Here is a 19,994-nt window from a genome sequence, read left to right on the forward strand (position 1 = left end):
GCGCAGATCACAGGCTGTCACAGTCGTTTATTTGAGAGGCTCTTGACGAACGGCAGGCAGCTGAGGTCATGTGACCTGTAATGACCCATGTGATGCACCCCTCGGTCAGGACGTCCCTCTACGACATGAATAAAACACGCCGCCGACACCAGCCTGCCGCCTGTCACCGGTCCCGACCTGCTCTGGTATGAATAAAACAGGCAGCAGACATCACTGCCGCCGAACCTACGCTGACATCAATTCAGGACCCAGCCGACATCTCATCACTAATCCCCCCCCACCCCCAAAATGTCACCATCTCTACTAAACCTGCTTCACCTCGAAGCTCACACACACACACCCACATGAAAAGGAATTAAGATGGTGAGAGATGAAACACTGACGGGATTAACAGACAACCACCTCTGCAGGGCACACATCTGTCCCTGTGTGTGTGTGTGTGTGTTTTCTGTCCCTGTGTGTGTGTGTATGTGTGTGTGTTTTCTGTCCGTGTGTGTGTATGTGTGTGTGTGTGTGTGTGTATGTGTGTGTGTTTTTTCTGTCATGTGTGTGGGTGTCTGCCCGCTGGAGGTATTAGTCCACACCCCTGGCACACAGTGACCTGATATGTCTGGCATCAGTCCATGCCAAAGCCTTCTGCGCGCTGAACTCTTGATTATTTGGTGTAGAAGCAGCCGACGACGCTATCTCGCACTAACCGCTGCAGATTGGCAACATTGTCCAGGGACAGAAGGGGACCAGATAACCTCATTTTATCATCAATTCATCATTTTAGAACGCTAGGATGAGTCAAGGTCGAAAAATGGTGGATGGTACATGACTGCTTACAAGTTGTCTGTATTCAGAGGTAAAATACGAAGCACTGCCTTCCTTAAATGCATCCTCAGAGAATGGCGATTCATTTTCTGAAAGTTCGAATGACATTTGGGGAAGCTTGGGGAAGAGAATGGGCTGTGCATTTATGTGTTTGATTGAAAGATAACCCCCCTCTGTATGTGCAAGAAGAAAACCCATTACTAGCTCAGGAACAGCAAAGCCAAAGCAAGGCAGGAATACAACTGCACTTTTACAACATGTTTGCCTTTTATTGATCCATTCCTGAATGGAAGGTTAAATGTGCTCCTAAAAAATATAGCATCTTTTAAAACAATGCTCTGATGGGTTCGAACAAAACAAAAAACAAAAAACAAAAATGCCGGCGTCAACGTCATCAAAGGAGAGTGAGAGAAAAAATCAGAGGAGAATGGAGTTTTGTCAGCGAAGTCCAGACCATCTCGGGGGTTGTTGCCTGGAAGAGCACAGAGACATCAGTTAGACAGTTTTGAGAAGAGGCACGACCTGATAGTCACATGACTGCCCTTCTCAGTCCCTGGGCCAGGCTGGGACTGACTACAGAGGAGCTCTGTTTACAAGAGGCAAGAGGGACTAGGAGAGAAACCTGCTGGAGTAATGACTCAAATTACATTACATGAAGACATGGAAACGAGTGATAATATCATGACAAGACAACCTAATGATACAGAGGGGACTTTGGAATATTCCAGAATGATCACTGCTGGGAGAGACGACTGGAGAGTTGGAGAGATGACTGGCTAGTGCTGCATCAATACACACACTACACACACTACACACACTACACACACGAGGAAGGACATCCAAGGAGGATGCCTCCTGAAACCCAAAACTGTGTGCAAACAAAAGAGGGCCTAATCCTCTTAAAACACACATAATCAGATTATAGCCCACTCCTTCCAGGAAGCTGCATGGCGTCGCGGCTGCCGCTAATGAAGATTCATTTTCATGGGGACTTGTGTGTGTGTGTGTGTGTGTGTGTGTGTGTGTGTGAGTGAGAGGGAGGGAGGGAGTGTGTGTGTGTGTGTGTGAAAGAGAAAGAGAGTGTGTGTGAGAAATTGTGTGAGAGAGAGACAGAGAGAGTGTGTGTGTGTGTGTGTGTGTGTGTGTGTGTGTGTGTGTGTGTGAGTGAGAGAGTGTGTGTCTGTGCGCGTGTGTGAGTGAGAGAGTGTGTGAGAGAGTGTGTGAGATAGAGAGAGACAGAGTGTGTTTGTGTGTGTGTGTGTGATTGAGAGCGAGTGTGTGTGTGTGTGTGTGTGTGTGTGTGTGTGTGTGTGTGTGTGTGTGTGTGTGTGTGTACACTGCACCTGCACTTCCACTGAGAAGCAGGCAGCGGCCTGTACCAGGCTCAGGAGTCTCTACTAGCGCTGTGTGTTTCTGTGCAGAGGGGACAGGAGCAATGAAACAAGCACCATCACTTGGTCCAAGGTGCCAGGCAAAAGAGATAAACAAAACAAAACAAAACAAAACAAAACAAACACCTGTGCTATTGTTGCTTCGTCAGGTTTTATTGCCTTCCCGTCCTCAAGCTTTATGAAGACAATTTTGGTTGAAACACTGCAGCTCAAAACTAGCAGCATCTACACGTGTAAAAGTGGGTGTATTTCTGAAAATGTATTTCTGTGGGTAATTCTGTCTTTTGAGGGCATTATTGCCTTTTGCTGTTGACAGTGAGCCCCCATGTCTGGAGGGAGGGAGGTATGTGTAGCCACACCACATGTCAGAATGCGTGGGTGTGTGTGAGTGTGTTGGTCTTGCTCTACATGCAGGTGTCCCATGAGCCCCTGACACGGCAGTGTTGAGGCTCTTAACCTTGAATAAGTACACTGTCTTTTACACAAGCTACCAGACACTTACTGTCTGTCTCTCTCACACACACACACACACACACACACACACACACACACACACCTGCTCACCTCTCACACATACAACACACTTAAACACAAACACACAGACTCACACTCTCTGTCTCTCTCTCAAACACATACGCTTGCGTGCAGACATAGACTCAGCAGTGGTGTGATATTTAACACACTTAAAGAAGTCACAGAGCCCTGTTAAAAGTCTCCAAAGTCAGGGCAGAAGTAGATCGTGGGGTTCTGCACTTTTCTCAGGACACAGAGACGTGACGATCTGCGTAGAAACGAGTCAAACAGCCTCCAGCGTCTCTTCCTCTGCTGGAGTTGATAAAAACTCTAGCTTCTGTTAGTGTTTTAGTGTGTGTGTGTGTGTGTGTGTGTGTGTGTGTGTGTGGATGATGGTGGCTAGTTTGTAATGAGCTGTTTCTCAGGAAAACATCCTCCGGCAGAATGTCAGTGTGTTCCGAGGGAGGATATGTGGGCGGGAGGATGGCGCCTGAGCACTTCATCTGGAAAGGTCCTACTGTTACTACTGATTGCTGCCCAAAGATGACCCAGCGGTGCGGGCCCAGATCCGGGCCGGTGCTGGCCCAGCCCTGCTCCAGTCTCGGCAGCTATCTGGGAGAGCGGCCGGGTCCTACACTTGCAGCTGTGTGTCTGACTGCTGTGGCAGGCTGATAAAACAAACGCTATGATTTCGGCTCATGTAAAAAACATCAGGGCACAATCACAGGCATTGCACAGAGACGATTCCAGAGAGGAGAGAAGAAGAGAAGAGAGGAGAAGAGAAAAGAAGAGAAGAGCTCTCTACACTTAGAGACGCCGAGACAGAGCAGCTGGAAGAACCGCTGGGATTTTAGAAACGACTGACGAGACAAACTCAAACATCACGTCAGTTTAAGAGGAACAAAAGGGGGCTTAGAAGTAGCAGCGCTAGTACAAGATGAAGCGTTTCAATAAGCAGCCTGCCGGAAGCCTGTGGCACACTGATATGTGTGTTCGCTCACAGACAGACTTATTCTTCCTTCTCGTTCACAGACTTCTTCTTTCTCAATTTTTTTAATCATCCAACTATGTCCGCTAATGGATAACCTTCACGCTGGAAGCAGGTGACAAATGTATTGATTAGGTAGCTATGGCAACCAAAGCTGGACTCAGAAACATCTTTTGGTAGTTAATTCCGAGACAGCAAACGAGTGTTGTGGAATGCGGTTGCCAACGGAGACGAGCTTTGGAAGATAAACGTGCGGGGCGAGCGGGCGCGAGGGACAGACAGGGACTCCAAACAATGCCCTGAAACACCCAGCGGCGGGTGCATGCTAGCCCTATTTATATCCCGCTTATGCTAAACCAGCTGCCGTCTCCTGGCACTCAGAATGCCAGGCGTGCCCTGGGGCGGTGAGGGTGAGAGCGGGGCGGCTGGGTGTGGCAGACGGCTGGCAGGCGCAGGTCAGAGAGGGAGCAGGGCCCAAGGAGCCATGAGAGCGGAAGAGATGTCAGCTGAGGGCAGAGGGCACACGGAGTGACGGCTACGCCAACGCTGCCGCCGCCGCTGATGTGTGAGTCAATCTGAGAGGAGGTGCGGAAAATCACAGAGCAGAGGATTCTGTAAAGGATCTACGCCAGAGCAGGACCAGCTAGCTGAAGAGTTCACAGCTGGCTAATGTAGAAATTTCACACAGCCAAAAGGGTACACATTAATGAATAAATTGAAGCAAGCAATTCAAATCAGTCGGCAGTTTAGGATCTAATACAAGATTCCAATGGACCGTACCCTTCCATTTTCCAACAGCAGACAACAGCATGAGAGTCAAGCCTAAATCTGTCCTCCAAAATTCATCTAAATATTCAGCCCACACTTCTGATCTGAAATAGAGCTGCTGGGACCTTCTTTATCCCCTTAACTATATTCTCCCTCATCCCGGTGGGACTAATATTAGCGCTGCAGCCATAGAAGGCGCCCACCCCTGCCTGAGGGAGGGGGAGGGACACCTGCTGCTGCTGCTGATGATGTTGCAAAGGCTGCTGGGAAACACCAGCTCTGGGTCACTTCATGTGAACCATACATTTACCAGCACCTCTACTAGAGGACACCCACTATAAGTGGGGGACAGGACATAGAGGGGACAAAGACAGTGACACAAAGAGACAGCGAGAAAAGAAAGTTTGATGCCAAATATACAGGGAGACAGGGGAGAGAAAGAATGAGAGAGAGAGAGAGAGAGAGAGAGAGAGAGAGAGAGAGAGAGAGAAAAAAAAGTGAGGGAGACAGAATCTGAGAAAAAAAAAATAAGGACTAAGAAAAGGATAGGGAAAGGACAAAAGAGAGTGACGGAGAGACTGTGCTAGGGTGAGTGACAGCTATACTCATGCATACTAACAGCTCCTTTGGCCCATCTGCACTGTGGTCCTCCCCTTTGGATGTGAGCGCCGTAACAAGGTGAAGGGGGCGCCAGTAAGCCCTCACTGGCCACACTGCAGCTGGGTGTGTTTCTCTGCCCAGAGGCTCAGCATCTCTCTTCCGAACGCTATTGCCAGGTCACCTGTGTGGCGCCGAACACTGCCAACACTACTGCAGCCGACGCTGTGCTGTAGATTACCAACATTACCGCCACTCACGTTAGATAGACAGTCGGGCACACGGCACCGTCCTACACCACTGCGCCTGCCTCTCTCTCACCAACCCAACACTCACGACTATGACTCACTAATGGCTGGTCCACCTACAGAGCACAGTCAAATGCAAATCACAGCATCTGTGTGATAGAGAGCGAGAGCGAGAGAGAGAGAGAGAGAGAGAGAGATAGATAGATAAACACAGCGAGAGAGATAGAGAGAAAAGAGAGAGAGAAGAAACAGAGAGAGATAGAGAGAAAAGAGAAGAAAGACGGAGAGAAAGACAGAAAGCGCGAGGAAGACAAACTATGCCCCAGGCGCTCATGAATCAAACAGCAGAGGCATTAGAGATGCACAGGGATACATTACAAAACGCAGAGAAGAAGACGACTACATAAAGCCCAGACCGAAGATGGCATTGTTTATTTTTTTGGCTTTCCATTATGTTTTTTTTTTTTTTGGGATAAAATATACAGCTTCAGACCCAGAGGGCCCCCTAGTAGGGAATCATTCATGAAGAGAACCTGCTGCATCAGGCTGACTGTGGGACACAGCAACTAAATCACTGCATTGGCTGCCTGTGAGGGGGGTATGGGGATGGGGGGGGGGGCTGTCCTTTATGGGTAGGCTTGACGTCATCTTAAACCTCTACTCTAGGTGGTCTTGGCCAGGTGGGAGAGAATGGCTCTAGGGCTTTTGTGGAACTCAATGAACAGTGGGTAGAGGAATCAAACTGAAGTTTCTACATGTGTTTGTATTTCAGTGCCAGTCAGTCATCTACATTAACAGTTACACGAGGGAACAAACAAAGACAAAAATCCATGATTTTAACCACACATTAAACAGCCATCTGTTTTTAAATAAGGTTAAGTCATACCAACATAGTGGGTCTCAACTAAAGCAAAGCATGCTCTTCCAGTAACAACTGCTATGCATGTTTAAAACAAACAAACAAACCAACTCAATTAAATTAAATAACAAATAAATAACAACATCTGCAGGGTTTCTTCTTCCAGCATGCTGTTGATTGTGATTACTTCAACAGTGCAGTGAGGGCTGTCGCAAGGTTTCCAGATTTTTTTTTTCACTCTCCACCGATGTGTGTGTGTCTCCCTGCAACCCCCCCCCCCCACCTCTCCCACTGCCCCAGCCCCCTCCCCTTCCCAGCCTTTCAGCTGCTCGCTCGTTCGCCCATGCATTTGTTTGTTTGTTTGTTTGTTCGTTAAAAGCTTGATTGCAGACAGGGCTCAGCTCTCAGGCCGTCTCTACATTAACTAGCTTCTCCAACCGCCGAAAGTGGACTGAGAAGACCTAGAGAAAAACCAGGAAACAGACAAAAAAAAGAAAAGATGTTGCTGAAAAACTTGTCTTGATAAAAAAAAAAATAAGAGAGAGAGAGAGAAAAAAAAAAGGGTTTCTCTTCTGTAGTGCTGTAGCTTTGAGGGAGGTGTGAGAGGCCGTCTAGTAATGTTAAACACAGACTCACACCGATGTGGGGGTGGTCAGTATGGGTCACATGGGTCACTGAGGAGGGTATGGACTGAAAAGGATGCTGGGATTCCAGAAGAGCAGAGGGGAGGAGAGCACACGCGACATGAGGGACTAAACTCAACACTCAGAATAAAAACCTCCACGGAGACGGTAACCTGGACTGCAGGTTCACACAGGTAACCGTTAGGAGGGACTAGAACCCTTATTTCATGCCATTTCTTTTTTGTTTAACACTCCACATTACCCGATTTATCCTGTAATTGTATAATTAAATACACTCAAAATAAAGTGTGGCTCTTATATGTGGGTTAATCCATCATATACACTTTACAACAGATGTGAAAACACCCTTGTGCAATATCACTTCAATGTGAAATGATTCAAAATTGTGTCACCTCTCAATAATTGCATTATTTCTAAGTTGACAAGCAGAGTATTTCCTCTGATGAACAATCAAAAATAAATACTTTAGAAAGAAAATGCAGGCCTCAAAGTACCTCAAACTCAATGCAACAGCATAAAGAGTGCAAGTGCACCTGTAAATCACTGACACAAGTCAGAAAACCTGTGATCATTGAAACAAACATTGAGTATGTGTGATTTCCCAATGAGCCTAATTGCATTAACATGGTTATAAACCTGTAAACACCAGGACTTTCTCAATGTGTGACCGATGGGCTGTGGCTATCTGCATGTCTGCATCAAGGCTAAAATAATTCCCAGAAGAACCGAAAAATCTGATGAGACTTCACAAAGATGGAAAACGATACAGGAAGATTGGTGTCCAATTCAGTCGAATCAGTCGAAACACAGCATTATTCAGCATTATTCAGCAGTAATCAGGAGGTATAGAATGAGCCATAGTACCACTGATCAGAGCTGCAGTGGCCGTCCTCCTAAAATGTCACCACGGACAGTGTGCTACTTGCACAATCTTGCTCTGAAAAACAGATGGGCGAGTGCTTCAGATTTGGCACAGGGGTTATCAATGTTAATCGGAGTTTCTGTGTGAAGTGCGAAATAGACATTGCACAACGTCAATGGCTTCCGAGAAAAAAACAAAAAAAAACATGTCTGGTCTTTGGCCCAAAACTGCAAGATTAAACTTTGCTTAAGAACATGATAAGAGGCCTGATGAATACTGGATTCCTTGGTCAGATGAGAACAAGATAAATATTTTTGTCTGTGAACCTGGCCAGGACTACCACAGTGAATGCATAGTCCTGACAGTGAGGCACGGAGGTGGGAGTGTGATGATATGGGGCTGCATGAGTGCAAAAGGTGTTGGGGAAGATTACATTTAGAGATGGCACCATGAATGCCTGTGGATAAACCAAAATACTGGCTGAAAAGATGACTCCCAGTTTCCAGAAGCATGTCAGAAAAGGAATATTGTACACATTTCTGAAGAGATGGTTTGCTCTTTAAAATACCCCAAAAGTGCTCTATTGGATTCAAGTCCGGTGACTTACTTGGCCAGGTCCTAGTTTTCATAATGCATTATCACGATCCAAAACACACTGCCAAAATCACGCAAGACTTTCTAAAGAAGCACAAAGTGAAAACTTGGACCTGGCCAAGTAAGTCACCGGACTTGAATCCAAAAGAGCACTTTTGGGGTATTTTAAAGAGCAAACCATCTCTTCAGAAATGTGTACAACACTTGTACCCTCCATACCGAGGAGGATCAAGTCTGCCATCAAAAATAAAGGTCGACATAAATAAACGATTTGATCATGTTGCATTGAGTTCCCACTGTGGGGCCTGTGTTTTTAATATAGTAAATCGAAACTGTTGGTTTTTAATTTGACATAAGAACAAATACACTGTTATATGGAGATCATTTCGAAACACTGTTAATGACTTCAGAATATATTAATCAAGTGCAGTCTGCGACTAAGTTGACCAGCTCGTCAGAATCTGAGGTGAAGACTGTTGCAGCTGCAGTAGCCAGCCATGCTCTGGGTGTTCACACATTCACACATACACAAGGACACAGGTGGGACGTTGATGGTGCTTGGTACTGAACTGCCCTCACGGACTCTCATGTTGGTCCAGTAGATCACCATCATCATCATCAAGAGGGATGAGGCATCTATGAAGAAGCAGCGTGAAGCACCAGTGTTTGGTGGAAATAGTGTGTAGCGTGAAGCATGGAGCACACACCACCAGTGTTTGGTGGAAATAGTGTGTACGGAGAAGTTTAGTGTGAAGAATAAGTGTGTTGGGTTTAGCATCAATTGTTTCTGTGTGTAGTGGGATAGGCGGTGTAAGTGTGTGCAATATAGGTTAGTATGGTGTGGGTGGTGAGGGTTACATGTAGTGTGTTGTGTTTGGAGCAGTAGTAAGCAGTAGTGTGTGAAAGCTGTCATTTTTTAGTATGGTGGGCTCAGGATTTGATTTAGTACGGTGGGTACAAGTGTGTAAGTCAGGCAGGGAGGAAAGAAGCAGGGAAGGAGGGATGAATAGAATGGAAAGGGAGATATATAGAGATGGTGAGAGAAATGAGAGAGAGAGAGAGAGAGAGAGAGAGAGAGAGAGAGAGAGAGAGAGCGCGAGCAAGAGACAACTGCAGGAGGGCAGACAGGGAGTGAGAGAGAGAAAAAGAAAGAAAGAGAGACAGATAAAGAAAGAGAGAGAGAGAGAGATGGATGGATGGATGGAGAGAGATGATAGGAGAGCCACTGATGTTTCTGTATGCCCATCTTTCTGAGCACTCAAATACATTCCAGTACAATGCACCCTCAGGGATTTGTGTGTGTGTGCGTGTGCGTGTGTGTGTGTGTGTGCGCGTGCGTGTGTGCGTGTGTAGAGGGGGGCTGGGCATGTGACAGGACAGAGAAGAGAAATCAGGCAAAAGAAAAGGAGAGAAGGGTGGGCAGAGAGGGAAAAGGGGGGGTAGATAGGAGGAGAGGAGGAGGAGGAGAGAGGGAGAGGTGGAGAAAGAGAAAAGAGGAAGCATGGAGAGGATGATGGTGTAGTGCCCTGTCTTGTTGTGCTGGAACTGCCTAGAAAATGTCTAGAGTCAGCCAAGGTCACAAGGACCATCACTGAACATACACGTGTGAACTCACTCACACACACTCACACACAACAAGCTGCGTCACATCTGGCATGAAACGAACAGCCCTTTACAGATGACAGACTGATACACATGCACACACTCATACAGTTGTTTATACATTTTTTTTTTTTTTTTACATAGGAATAATACTTACTGATTGGTGTTTCCGAAGCCTCCAGTGAAACCTACGGACAACGAGAACAAATCATCAGGAAGTAGCTTAAATGGCTGCATTCCATCAATACAACACACTAGAATACGACGTACTGCACTGACTGTGGAGAAATTGGCACTTGAGTCCGGCTTTGGGCACACGCCACTTAAAGCATGCCGTTATTAATTACAAGCTGGAAAGAAATTAAGCGGCATGCCCACATGCTCTGGATTCACCATGACTTAACACCCACTGACATCCACAGCAACACAGCCCTTGGCAATGGAGACTCTCTCTCTCTGTGTGTGTGTGTGTGTGTGTGTGTGTGTGTGTTACTGTCTTAAAGAGAGAGGGCGAGGGAGGGAGACCACATCCCGAGAGAGAGAGAGAGAGAGAGAGAGAGAGAGAGAGAGAGAGAGAGAGAGAGAGAGAGAGAGAGAGAGTATGAAAAAACAGAAAGAAAATCTATAAGGGACAGTCAGGGAGGGAGGGAGGAAAGCCTATGAGAAAAGGGACAGCAATCTATTAGAGCTGGGAGGGGGAGAGAGGGAGAGAAAGAAAGAAAGAAAGAACAGGGGAAAGAGAACCAGCCAGCCAGAAAGATAGACAAAAACACACATGGCCTCTCTCTCTCTCAGCTCTGGGAGTGGGTGTGGATGTGGATGTGTGCCTGTCTGTTTCTATATGTCTGCCTCTGTGTGTGTGTGTATGTAGCATATGTATGTATGTGGGCATGTGGGTATAGATCGACTATTGGCTAAAGAATGTGGATTAATAAGAGAAACCGCTGATGGGATTTCAACATTCACACATCCAATCACACTCCTCCGTCCCAACTGAACAGCCAATCAAATGTTCTCTGTCCTTACTGAACAGCCTGTCACATTCTTCTATCCTTAAAGGTCAACCTACCACAGCCAACCGCAACTTACTAAATCACAGTGCTGATCATTACAGAACAACCAATGTCTATCTCTACAAAACAGCCAATCGCCACCTGCAAGACCACACAATCCTGTAGATCAACCAATCACAACTTGCCAGATTCCCAGTGTCCCGGGCTGGTAGATGCCATCATCACATCATAGGCAGCGCTGCTTTGCTGTCTCTCATCGGTCCTCTTTAATTCCCACACGCACGCACATATGCACACGCGCACGCCTACATGCCATGTCTTCCATCACTGATTGCCTGAGTCTAGCTCACACACCCGCGGTCATCTAGCAACACCATTAAGCACAGACTGAGTCTAGCTCACGCATCTATTCATCTAGCAACACCATTAAGCACAGACTGAGTTTAACCCACGCATCTACAGTCATCTAGCAACACCATCAAGCACAGACTGAGTCTAGCTCACGCATCTATTCATCTAGCAACACCATCAAGCACAGACTGAGTCTAGCTCACGCATCTATTCATCTAGCAACACCATCAAGCACAGACTGAGTCTAGCTGACGCATCTATTCATCTAGCAACACCATTAAAGCACAGACTGAGTCTAGCTCACGCATCTATTCACCTAGCAACACCATTAAAGCACAGACTGAGTCTAGCTCACGCATCTACAGTCATCTAGCAGCACAGTTAGACACATTTGGCACACCTAACAGCACAGACTGAGTCTAGACTAACCCACACACCCACAGTCATCTAGCAGCACAGTTAGACACATTTGGCACACCTAACAGCACAGACTGAGTCTAGACTAACCCACACACCCACAGTCATCTAGCAGCACAGTTAGACACATTTGGCACACCTAACAGCACAGACTGAGTCTAGACTAACCCACACACCCACAGTCATCTAGCAGCATCAGACAGCCTGGCACTGAGCCCCATGCCTCTACCTCCAGCACGCCTCTCCAGGATCACCCTGCTTCTATGTCTCTGCATTTCAGAGTGGCTTTTACAGAACAAAAACATGAGTCAGCGCTCCTCTATGACTGGCGACAGGCAGCATTCATTAACATGTAGTCAAGTGGCTTAATGCTCTTGTTCAAAACGCACCGCTACGGAGCCGATAAAAGCACTGTATTTTGCAAGAGGTTCCCTCAGGACCTGCTAAAGGATTTTAGCCTAGGAGCTCACCAGATATTTTTTAAATCTCCTCACAGAGCACAAATATCGTTATCAACACGTTATTATTACTGTTTTTGTTGTACCCTGGTATGAAAATTCTTTCTTTTGGAAGGACTTGAAATATTGTATAATTTTCGCTGGCCTAATTATCCTAACACAGTATGATGCATATTCATTTGACATTTATTGCAATAAAGATAATTCTGCTAATATGTATGTAATTGTATGATGCTTAGAGACTTGAAAATAGCAGTTGTTTTCACATATTTCATTGATATTGATAGTCTGGCAATTTTCTCCACTTACAAAAAGGCCTTTTCTAGGGGCTATACAAATTATTTACAGGACAGACCGCAAGAAAACATCATACAAAAAATGGTGCTTTTTATCCACCCAGTAAAAGTTATTTCACTAAGCCAGTTGACTAATGGTGAAGGCTGTGCCAAGGACTCCACTGCCGAACACACCCCTGTGTGTGTGTGTGAGAGTGTGTGTAGAAGGCTGGACAGTATGTGTGCCCACAATGTTGTGTATGAGAAGTGTGTCTAGATGTATGTACACAGTATATGAGGGTAGCAGGCGTATGTGTGTGTATGTGTGTGTGTGTGTTCGTGTGTGTGTGTGTGTGTGTGTGTAGATGAGGTAATCATCCGGTAATCATTAGTCATTTTCATTCTTGTGTTTAATGTTTTGTTATTGTAAATAAAGCATAAGAATTCAATTGTGCGCGTGTGTGTGCGCGTGCATGTACACACTCACCTCCTCCTCCACCGCCGCCAGCACCACCACCTCCAAATCCAGAACCAAATCCTCCTGGCTGGCCGAACCCAGGTTGCTGCTGCTGGGCCAGATTCCCGAAGGACGGAGCACTCTGATTGGCTAGACTGCCAAAGGTGGGCGCGTTCTGAGGAGTTTGAAAACTATGGGACGAAAGAATAAAGTCATGAAGACACTTTGAAGGACGTCTGCACTACAGGACTAGTGGAACAATATATATAACGTGTATAGTAATCATAATAATAATCATAATAATAATAATAAATAAAATGTGTACTCATTCCACTGTACTCCATGCTCAGTACATTTTAAGACGTAATTCATTCACTTAGGACTGCAACAACAACTCCATTATTATTTTGTAATTAACACAGGATATGTCTGTTATAAAAATGTCAGACATGATGGTGTGTAGTGAGCTATCCATCCTCATGTCTCTGATGAGAGACTGCATATCTGCACGTCTCCCTGCTCTCACTCAGACATGCAGCAGGATGTGACCGTCTACTCACGACGCTCACAATACAAATAATAACATATGGAACAAACAACAGCCATCTATGTAGAGTTTAGCTTTTTGACCTTTCACTGAGTCTTCAGAGGCTATTCTTACATGTTGAATGATCAGTACCTCCATTTTGAAACTCAAAATCCCCCCAAATCCAGAACCCCCCTGTGCGAGTGATATCCCCTTGTTGTTGTGCAAGTAGTCGTGTGTGTGTTTGTGTGAGAATGTGTGTATTCTCCCTTCTCCCTGGAGTAAAGCAGATGAAGCACGAAGGCCTTTTATGACTTTCAGATTAATTTGGGGCCCAGCAAAAGAGAAACAAAATCCCCAGTGTGTGTGGGTGGGTGCGTGATGCTAACAGCTAGCAGGGCTACAGCTCTTTAACCTCAAAAGCCTGAGAGGGAAATTCTGGATGGCCTTTCTCTCATGGGGTGTTTTGACACACACACACACACACACTTTCTCTCTTAAACATTTTCTCATATGAACACTCACACACACACACCATCACACCCAAACACACTTAGAGACACAGTCATGCGCATGCACACACACACACACACACCTCTGCACCCATCAGGGGCACTGAAAGCTTTGTTGGCACAGCGACACAAACCCCTTGGATTTCAAAGGCCCCGCTAATAACAATGGGACCAAACTATTATGCAGATGTGGTGACAAAACACAGAAACTACTCAGCCACACAGCAGTGTGTGTGTGTGTGTGTGTGTGTGTGTGTGTGTGTGTGTGTGTGTGTGTGTGTGTACAGGGCTCTAGACATTTTACAGTGGTGACACACAGTCCCTCAGATGGAGGGCATCACACCTGACTCAATGAGATTTTATTTTGTGTGAAGATGGCACAACAAAAACACAAGTTGGCATTTGCATATTTCAATTTGCCCTAAAAATAATTTGCATTCATACTTGTGATTCCATTAAGAATAGATTTCAATGAATTGGCATGATTGGTGCGTGATTAATATAAAAGGGTCCTGGATTACACCGAACCATGTGAAAGCATGAAGTACAATAACAGTAAGACTGGACTGGTGTCAGGAGATGACACACACACACACACACACTTCTGGCCCTGGCATTAGTCAGTGCAACTCATCGACAGACTATCAATAGCCAGACAGAGTATAGAGGACGAAGAGAGAGTGTGTGTATGCATGCGTGTGTGTGTGTGTGTGTGTGTGTGTGTGTGTGTGTGTGTGTGTGTGTGTACTTTTCAGAGAAGCTAGATAAAAAGAAATCATCCCCTCTGCTGAATCTAATCTTGGCAGAGGGTGACCCCGGAGAGACATACCAACCACCTTTGACCCCAATACTGGAGACAATTTTTGGCAGACAGCTGATAGGTTAATCCGGAGCAGCCTGCTATTTAAACATGGCCGCCGCTAAAAACAGAGGAATGTACTCCAGTACTGACACGGAGAGCTCACTGAAGCAAAGCCAGCTCTAACGATCTCACCACATAACCCTTAAATATATATATATATATAAATATATATTTAATGAGAAGTATGAGAGGAGGTAGGCATCGAATTATCTAATTAATACATAAACATCCATCTGTGACAAACAGCATGCCCTTCAGAGATGCAAATTAACTAACTAGATAAATAAACAAATAGATAAAAAGTGCACCCGTCACACACTAAACACACACTGAACTGCTGTGGCCAGATGCCACTTGTCAGTCTAACTGGATTACAGGCAGAAACCAGCAGGATGAGGGCAGAGATCAGGGGTGGGCTCTCTGGCTCTCTCTATCACACACAGACATACAAACACAAACAGAAGGGGGAGAGAGAGAGAGAGAGAGAGAGAGAGAGAGAGAAAGAGAGAGAGAGAAAAAGAAGGGGAGTTAGAGCAAGAGGGAGACAAATAGAGGTGTAAAGAGACATCCGGTGAAGGAAGGGAAACCAAAAAAGAGAGTGAGAGAGACAAATAGATAGGAAGAGTGCTTGGGAGAACCATCCAGCTGCTGGAGCTGGGCCTCTCTGTTTCTGCAGGCCAGAGGTGTGAGCTAATCTCCTAGCTCAGGGGGGTGGAGGCACACTGTGTGTGTGTTTGTGTGTGTGTGTGTGTGTGTGACAGAGCCATGGTGCCAGCTTAATCTGCTGGCAGGGGAAGGGCACGGCTCTCTGGATTATCTCCTCCGAACCGAGCGTGGCACCGCAACATCAATTTCACTGGCCATTAACGGTGTGTGTATGTGTGTGTGTGTGTGTGTGTGTAAATGGGAGGGCGGGGGGTGACATGCCTTCACGTGGCACACAGGGCTAAAAGGGCCAGATGATAATCATAAAGCCCCCAGGTGGCCGCAGACTGCAGCGCCGTGGCCAGGCCTGCGGCAGATGAGGGCCGGCGCTGCACCAGAGTCACCTACTATGTGCGGGGGGGTTTAATCCGGCCCGAGATAATCCCAGCAGTCAGGTTTATCACCGCATGAGGCACTGTGCACGGCACTGCGGAGTCCGTAATGAACTGACATGACATTGATGTCTTTACGGAGCGGGCAGGGAACAAGCTTCAGAAACACGGTGAAGGCGTCCGAAAGGGCCTAATCGTGTCTCTGGCAATGCTGTGCTTTCAGCATGGAAGGGATTAATGGCCAAAGCTGTCTTCCAGGAGCCCAGACATTCATTTCAATACAACTCCTTACTTTTCCATGACATATTCCCACTAAAATGTAGAAAGTTCCAAAAATAAATAAATAAATCATCTCCATTTACTTTAAATTTGTAATTTCAAGAGTGCATTAGCTGTACACCAGTGAGTTCACCAACTTGCCAACTACTTGAGACTTGACATTTTCATTTCATTTCAGCACACGTTTTCGTTGAACGGTTCTTTTCTGTTATCTTTGGGATTCAGGCCCAGAGAAAGCGTCTGCTTCTGCCTGAGGTGGGGTGGCTTTGGGGTCTTAATCCTCCTGCTGTCCCCTCTCCAAACACATTCCCTCACACACACACACACACACACACACACACACAGACGAGTTGTGAGGTGCCCTTACCTGAGTCTTCCCACGTTAGCGGCAGCTGTCCCCTCTCCAAGCACGTTCCACACACACACACACACACACACACACACACACTCTTACCCAAATCCTCCCACGTTGGATGCGGCCGTCCCCTCTCCAAACACCTTCCCTGCAGTGGAGCCCATGGGGCTGCTGAAGGAGGGGCTAGAGCCGAACGCGGCCCCGGCCCCAAACGCAGGAGCGCCCCCGAAAGCTGGCGGACTGCCAAACACCGGAGCGCTACCAAAACCAGGAGCTAACAAGACACACACAACACAAGGGAAGATAAATTACTATTTCTAGAGTGCAGTTGCACAGTTAGTTAGTATCAGTATCAGGTCTAGGCTGCTTACCTGACTGGAAGATAACATGACATGATTAGATTTGCATCATAACCAAGCACTGCCTTCATACACATAGCAAACACACACACGATACATAGTTGCTGCACACAGACAAACAACAAAACACACACACATTTATGCACCCTTATATCACCCTTTTACAGAGTCAGCGCGACAGTTAACAAATTGTCTTCACACACACGACATTGCTGCGGGTGTGTGCGGTCTATGCTGTGCATTGATCTCTGGTGGCACTGGCCCTGTGTGTGTGTGTGTGTGTGTGTGTGTGTTGTGGTGGTGGTGGTGGTGGTGGTGGTGGTGGTGGTGGGGGGGGGTCTGAAATTCCAGCCCTCTCCACACCAGGCCATGCACAGCCCACTGAATAATTGATCAGCCTAATGTAACTAGATTACATTCTGTGGCCCACAGCCACTAATGGGACAAGCAGTTTCTACTTTTCTGTGTGTGTGAGAGAGGGGATGAAGAGAGAGAGGGGGGGGGGGGGAGAGAGAAGAAGGGCCAGAGAGAGAGAGAGAGAGAGAAAAAAGAGATGAACAGACAGGGAATGTGCAAGAGAGAGAGAGAGAGAAATCGGTGAGAGAGAGAAAAAGAGAGAGAAAAAGAGAGAGATCAATGAGAGAGAGAGGAGAGAAAGCAGGTCTCAGTGGGAAATGATCAAATTAAACCAGGGAAAAAGAAGACTGGAAGAAGAGGGAAAGCTCAAGAGAAGATGGGAGGCAGAGAGCAGATCAGAGGGAAGAGGCGGAGAGTAAAAACTTAAAGAGGAGGATTTTGATGGCTGCATCCCTTAGGGAGTCTGGGGGAGAAAGGGGCAATGGAGGGTCAGCTTGATCAGAAAAGTCTGATGAAGCGTGTTTGTGTGTGTGTGTGTGTGTGTGTGTGTGTGTGTGTGTCTAGATGAGTCAGACGCTGGGGTGGGGTGCTGCATACTCTCCTAGCCTCTCCTGTCCTGCGCATGCACGCACGCACGCACGCACTCATAATGGAACCGCGATGAGTAATTATCATCAACGATACAGTCCTATTCCTTAATGTTTAGGGAAGTTTCAGTTAGGGGTTAGGAGAAGGGTGGTGTGGTTTACAGGGACCTGGAACGACGGCGCGATGATATGAGCACATTTGTATTCATGTCAGCAGGACGCAGTCAGAGATGGAGGTGGCCTTAGCTTAGCTGGGGAGGTTTCCTCTGAATAAGCAGGGTCTTTCACAGTAAGCAGCCTCTATGTGTAGGGAACCGCATGCATTTGAAAAAGGCTTTTCAATTACGACTGACTCAAAAGGTCAGAGCATATCAGTCATTCATCAAAATGTCACTGCACAGGAGAGGCAGGTGTGTGTGTGTGTGTGTGTGTGTGTGTATTTTGAATGTGAACTCACAACAAAGAGAGGAGTGTGGAGTGACAGCCAACACATGAGTAATCAGTGAGCTGAATTTCCATCTTCCTTTCATAATTGTTCACAGTGACGCGTTACTGCCAAAGCTGCTGATCCTAGTTGAACAAACGTCCCCATGAGGTTTCAGACCTTCATACACTGACTGTGGGAACAATCTGCACAGTATTTAATTGATTCTGAACTCCTGTGATATCGGGTTTTCTTATACGCAAACACAATTTTTGCCCTTAATTTCATTAACTTCACATTCTTCTTCTCTTTTTTTTTTTTTTTTTCCCTTTCCCTAAAAACTGTGCTTAGTCTATCATTGTTCTTCCTGGACTGACATCATCATCATCGTTTATGCTAAGGAGATGTGCAATTTCTATTATTGCTTAGTTTTGTCTGTAAGTCACCACTGTGTCAGTTCCTTCATATGGCTTTAATCGTTTCTGCGATTGTTTAGTTTTGTCTGTCCATCCTGTAGGGATGTTGCCGTAGTAACCCACAGAGAAGGGGCTGCGAATCTTCAGACAACAGCAGGAGGGTCAGTGCATTCACCCTTGCTAAGCTTCATCATCAGGGAATGAACCGTTATTTTCCATCTGCATCTTAATACTTTTAAGTTAAGTTATAAACTTCAGATTAAGAACAGCTTGTTTTGCGTCTATTTGTTATACATTTATCTCAAAAGACACTAATATCAGGGAGGATATATTTTCAGATATGCATAGACAGGAAGGTCTGTAATCTGGTGATATCAGAAGCATAATGGAGAAAAAGTATATGTCTATGTATGTGTAAAATAGTATGCAACAACACTGGACAAAACTGGATTACTCCACCGTACATCGCACAGATTGGCATCATCCAAAAGGGTGAGTCCTGCTGCTCATTTTGAAATGCGTTTCCCTTTGAGACTGTAAACACGTTACGAATGTATTCAGCTATGATGCAGAGGTGTGAAAATAGGGGAAGAAATTGTTACACTTTATTTGGACGGATCTACAGATGCTCAGATTATAAACAAACTATCTGTTGGAACTACAATTTATTGGTAAGGTTAGGGTTAGGAGTTGGGTTTGGTTAAGGTGATGTTCAGTGAACAAAGAAAGACTGAATTTGAATTTTAACAAACCATCTGTAAAGTCTCTGTAGGCGCACTATCCAAATGAAGCGTAACTGAAGAAATGACCAACGATTGTGTCTTTATTGAACTTGATGTGTTTTTAAAACCCAACTACCTCTACCAGCTTTGTACATAAACAAGATACCAGTCATAATGAAGTATAAGGTCTGCTCTTTCATTTAATGGCCTACCTGTTTCATGACTACACATACACTATACATGTGCGCATGAAAGTGTGTGTGTGTGTATCTATCTGGTTTAGTGGGTGTTGGGCCGAATTAACTGAAACCATGTGTAGAGATGCTCCTGCCCCCAGTGCTAAATGTGTGTGTGTGTGTGTGTGTGTGTGTGTGTGTGTGTGTGTACCTGTTTTAGGGGGTGTCGACCCAAATGATCCGAAGCCCTGCGTAGCAACGCTAGCTGCACCAGTAGTGAAGGTGCCACTTGGCTTCTGCTCCCCAAAGGACGAGCTCCCAAAGCTGAAGTTCTTTGCCCCACTGTCCCCAAACAGAGTGGCGCCTGCACAGACAACTGCCCGTCAGGAACATTGAACTGGCACATTACTAAGTAACTGTTATAGCATGGACAAACACACACACAAGAAAAAAAAATACGACAAACACATTTAACGGTTGTTGTTCTACACACATGTAATTTATGTTTTTTGTTTGTTTATTGTTTGTG

At 45.9% G+C, this 19,994-nt stretch overlaps 1 protein-coding gene across 2 annotated transcripts in view; it reads right to left on the reverse strand.

Annotated features, from left to right (window-relative positions):
* Positions 1-1,061: 1,061 nt before the first annotated feature.
* Positions 1,062-19,994, reverse strand: part of nup214 (nucleoporin 214) — a 72,763-nt gene continuing 53,830 nt past the window's right edge. For both annotated transcript variants that reach the window (XM_031577783.1, XM_031577782.1), the window contains exons 32-36: positions 19,677-19,829; positions 16,524-16,698; positions 12,884-13,044; positions 10,040-10,070; positions 1,062-1,288 (exon numbers count right to left, since the gene is read on the reverse strand). In XM_031577783.1, the coding sequence (XP_031433643.1) occupies positions 1,255-1,288; positions 10,040-10,070; positions 12,884-13,044; positions 16,524-16,698; positions 19,677-19,829 (554 nt within the window). In that variant the 3' untranslated portion in view covers positions 1,062-1,254. The remainder of the gene's footprint in view (positions 1,289-10,039; positions 10,071-12,883; positions 13,045-16,523; positions 16,699-19,676; positions 19,830-19,994) is intronic.

Source organism: Clupea harengus, chromosome 12, assembly GCF_900700415.2.
Source record: "Clupea harengus chromosome 12, Ch_v2.0.2, whole genome shotgun sequence".
Taxonomy (NCBI): domain Eukaryota; kingdom Metazoa; phylum Chordata; class Actinopteri; order Clupeiformes; family Clupeidae; genus Clupea; species Clupea harengus.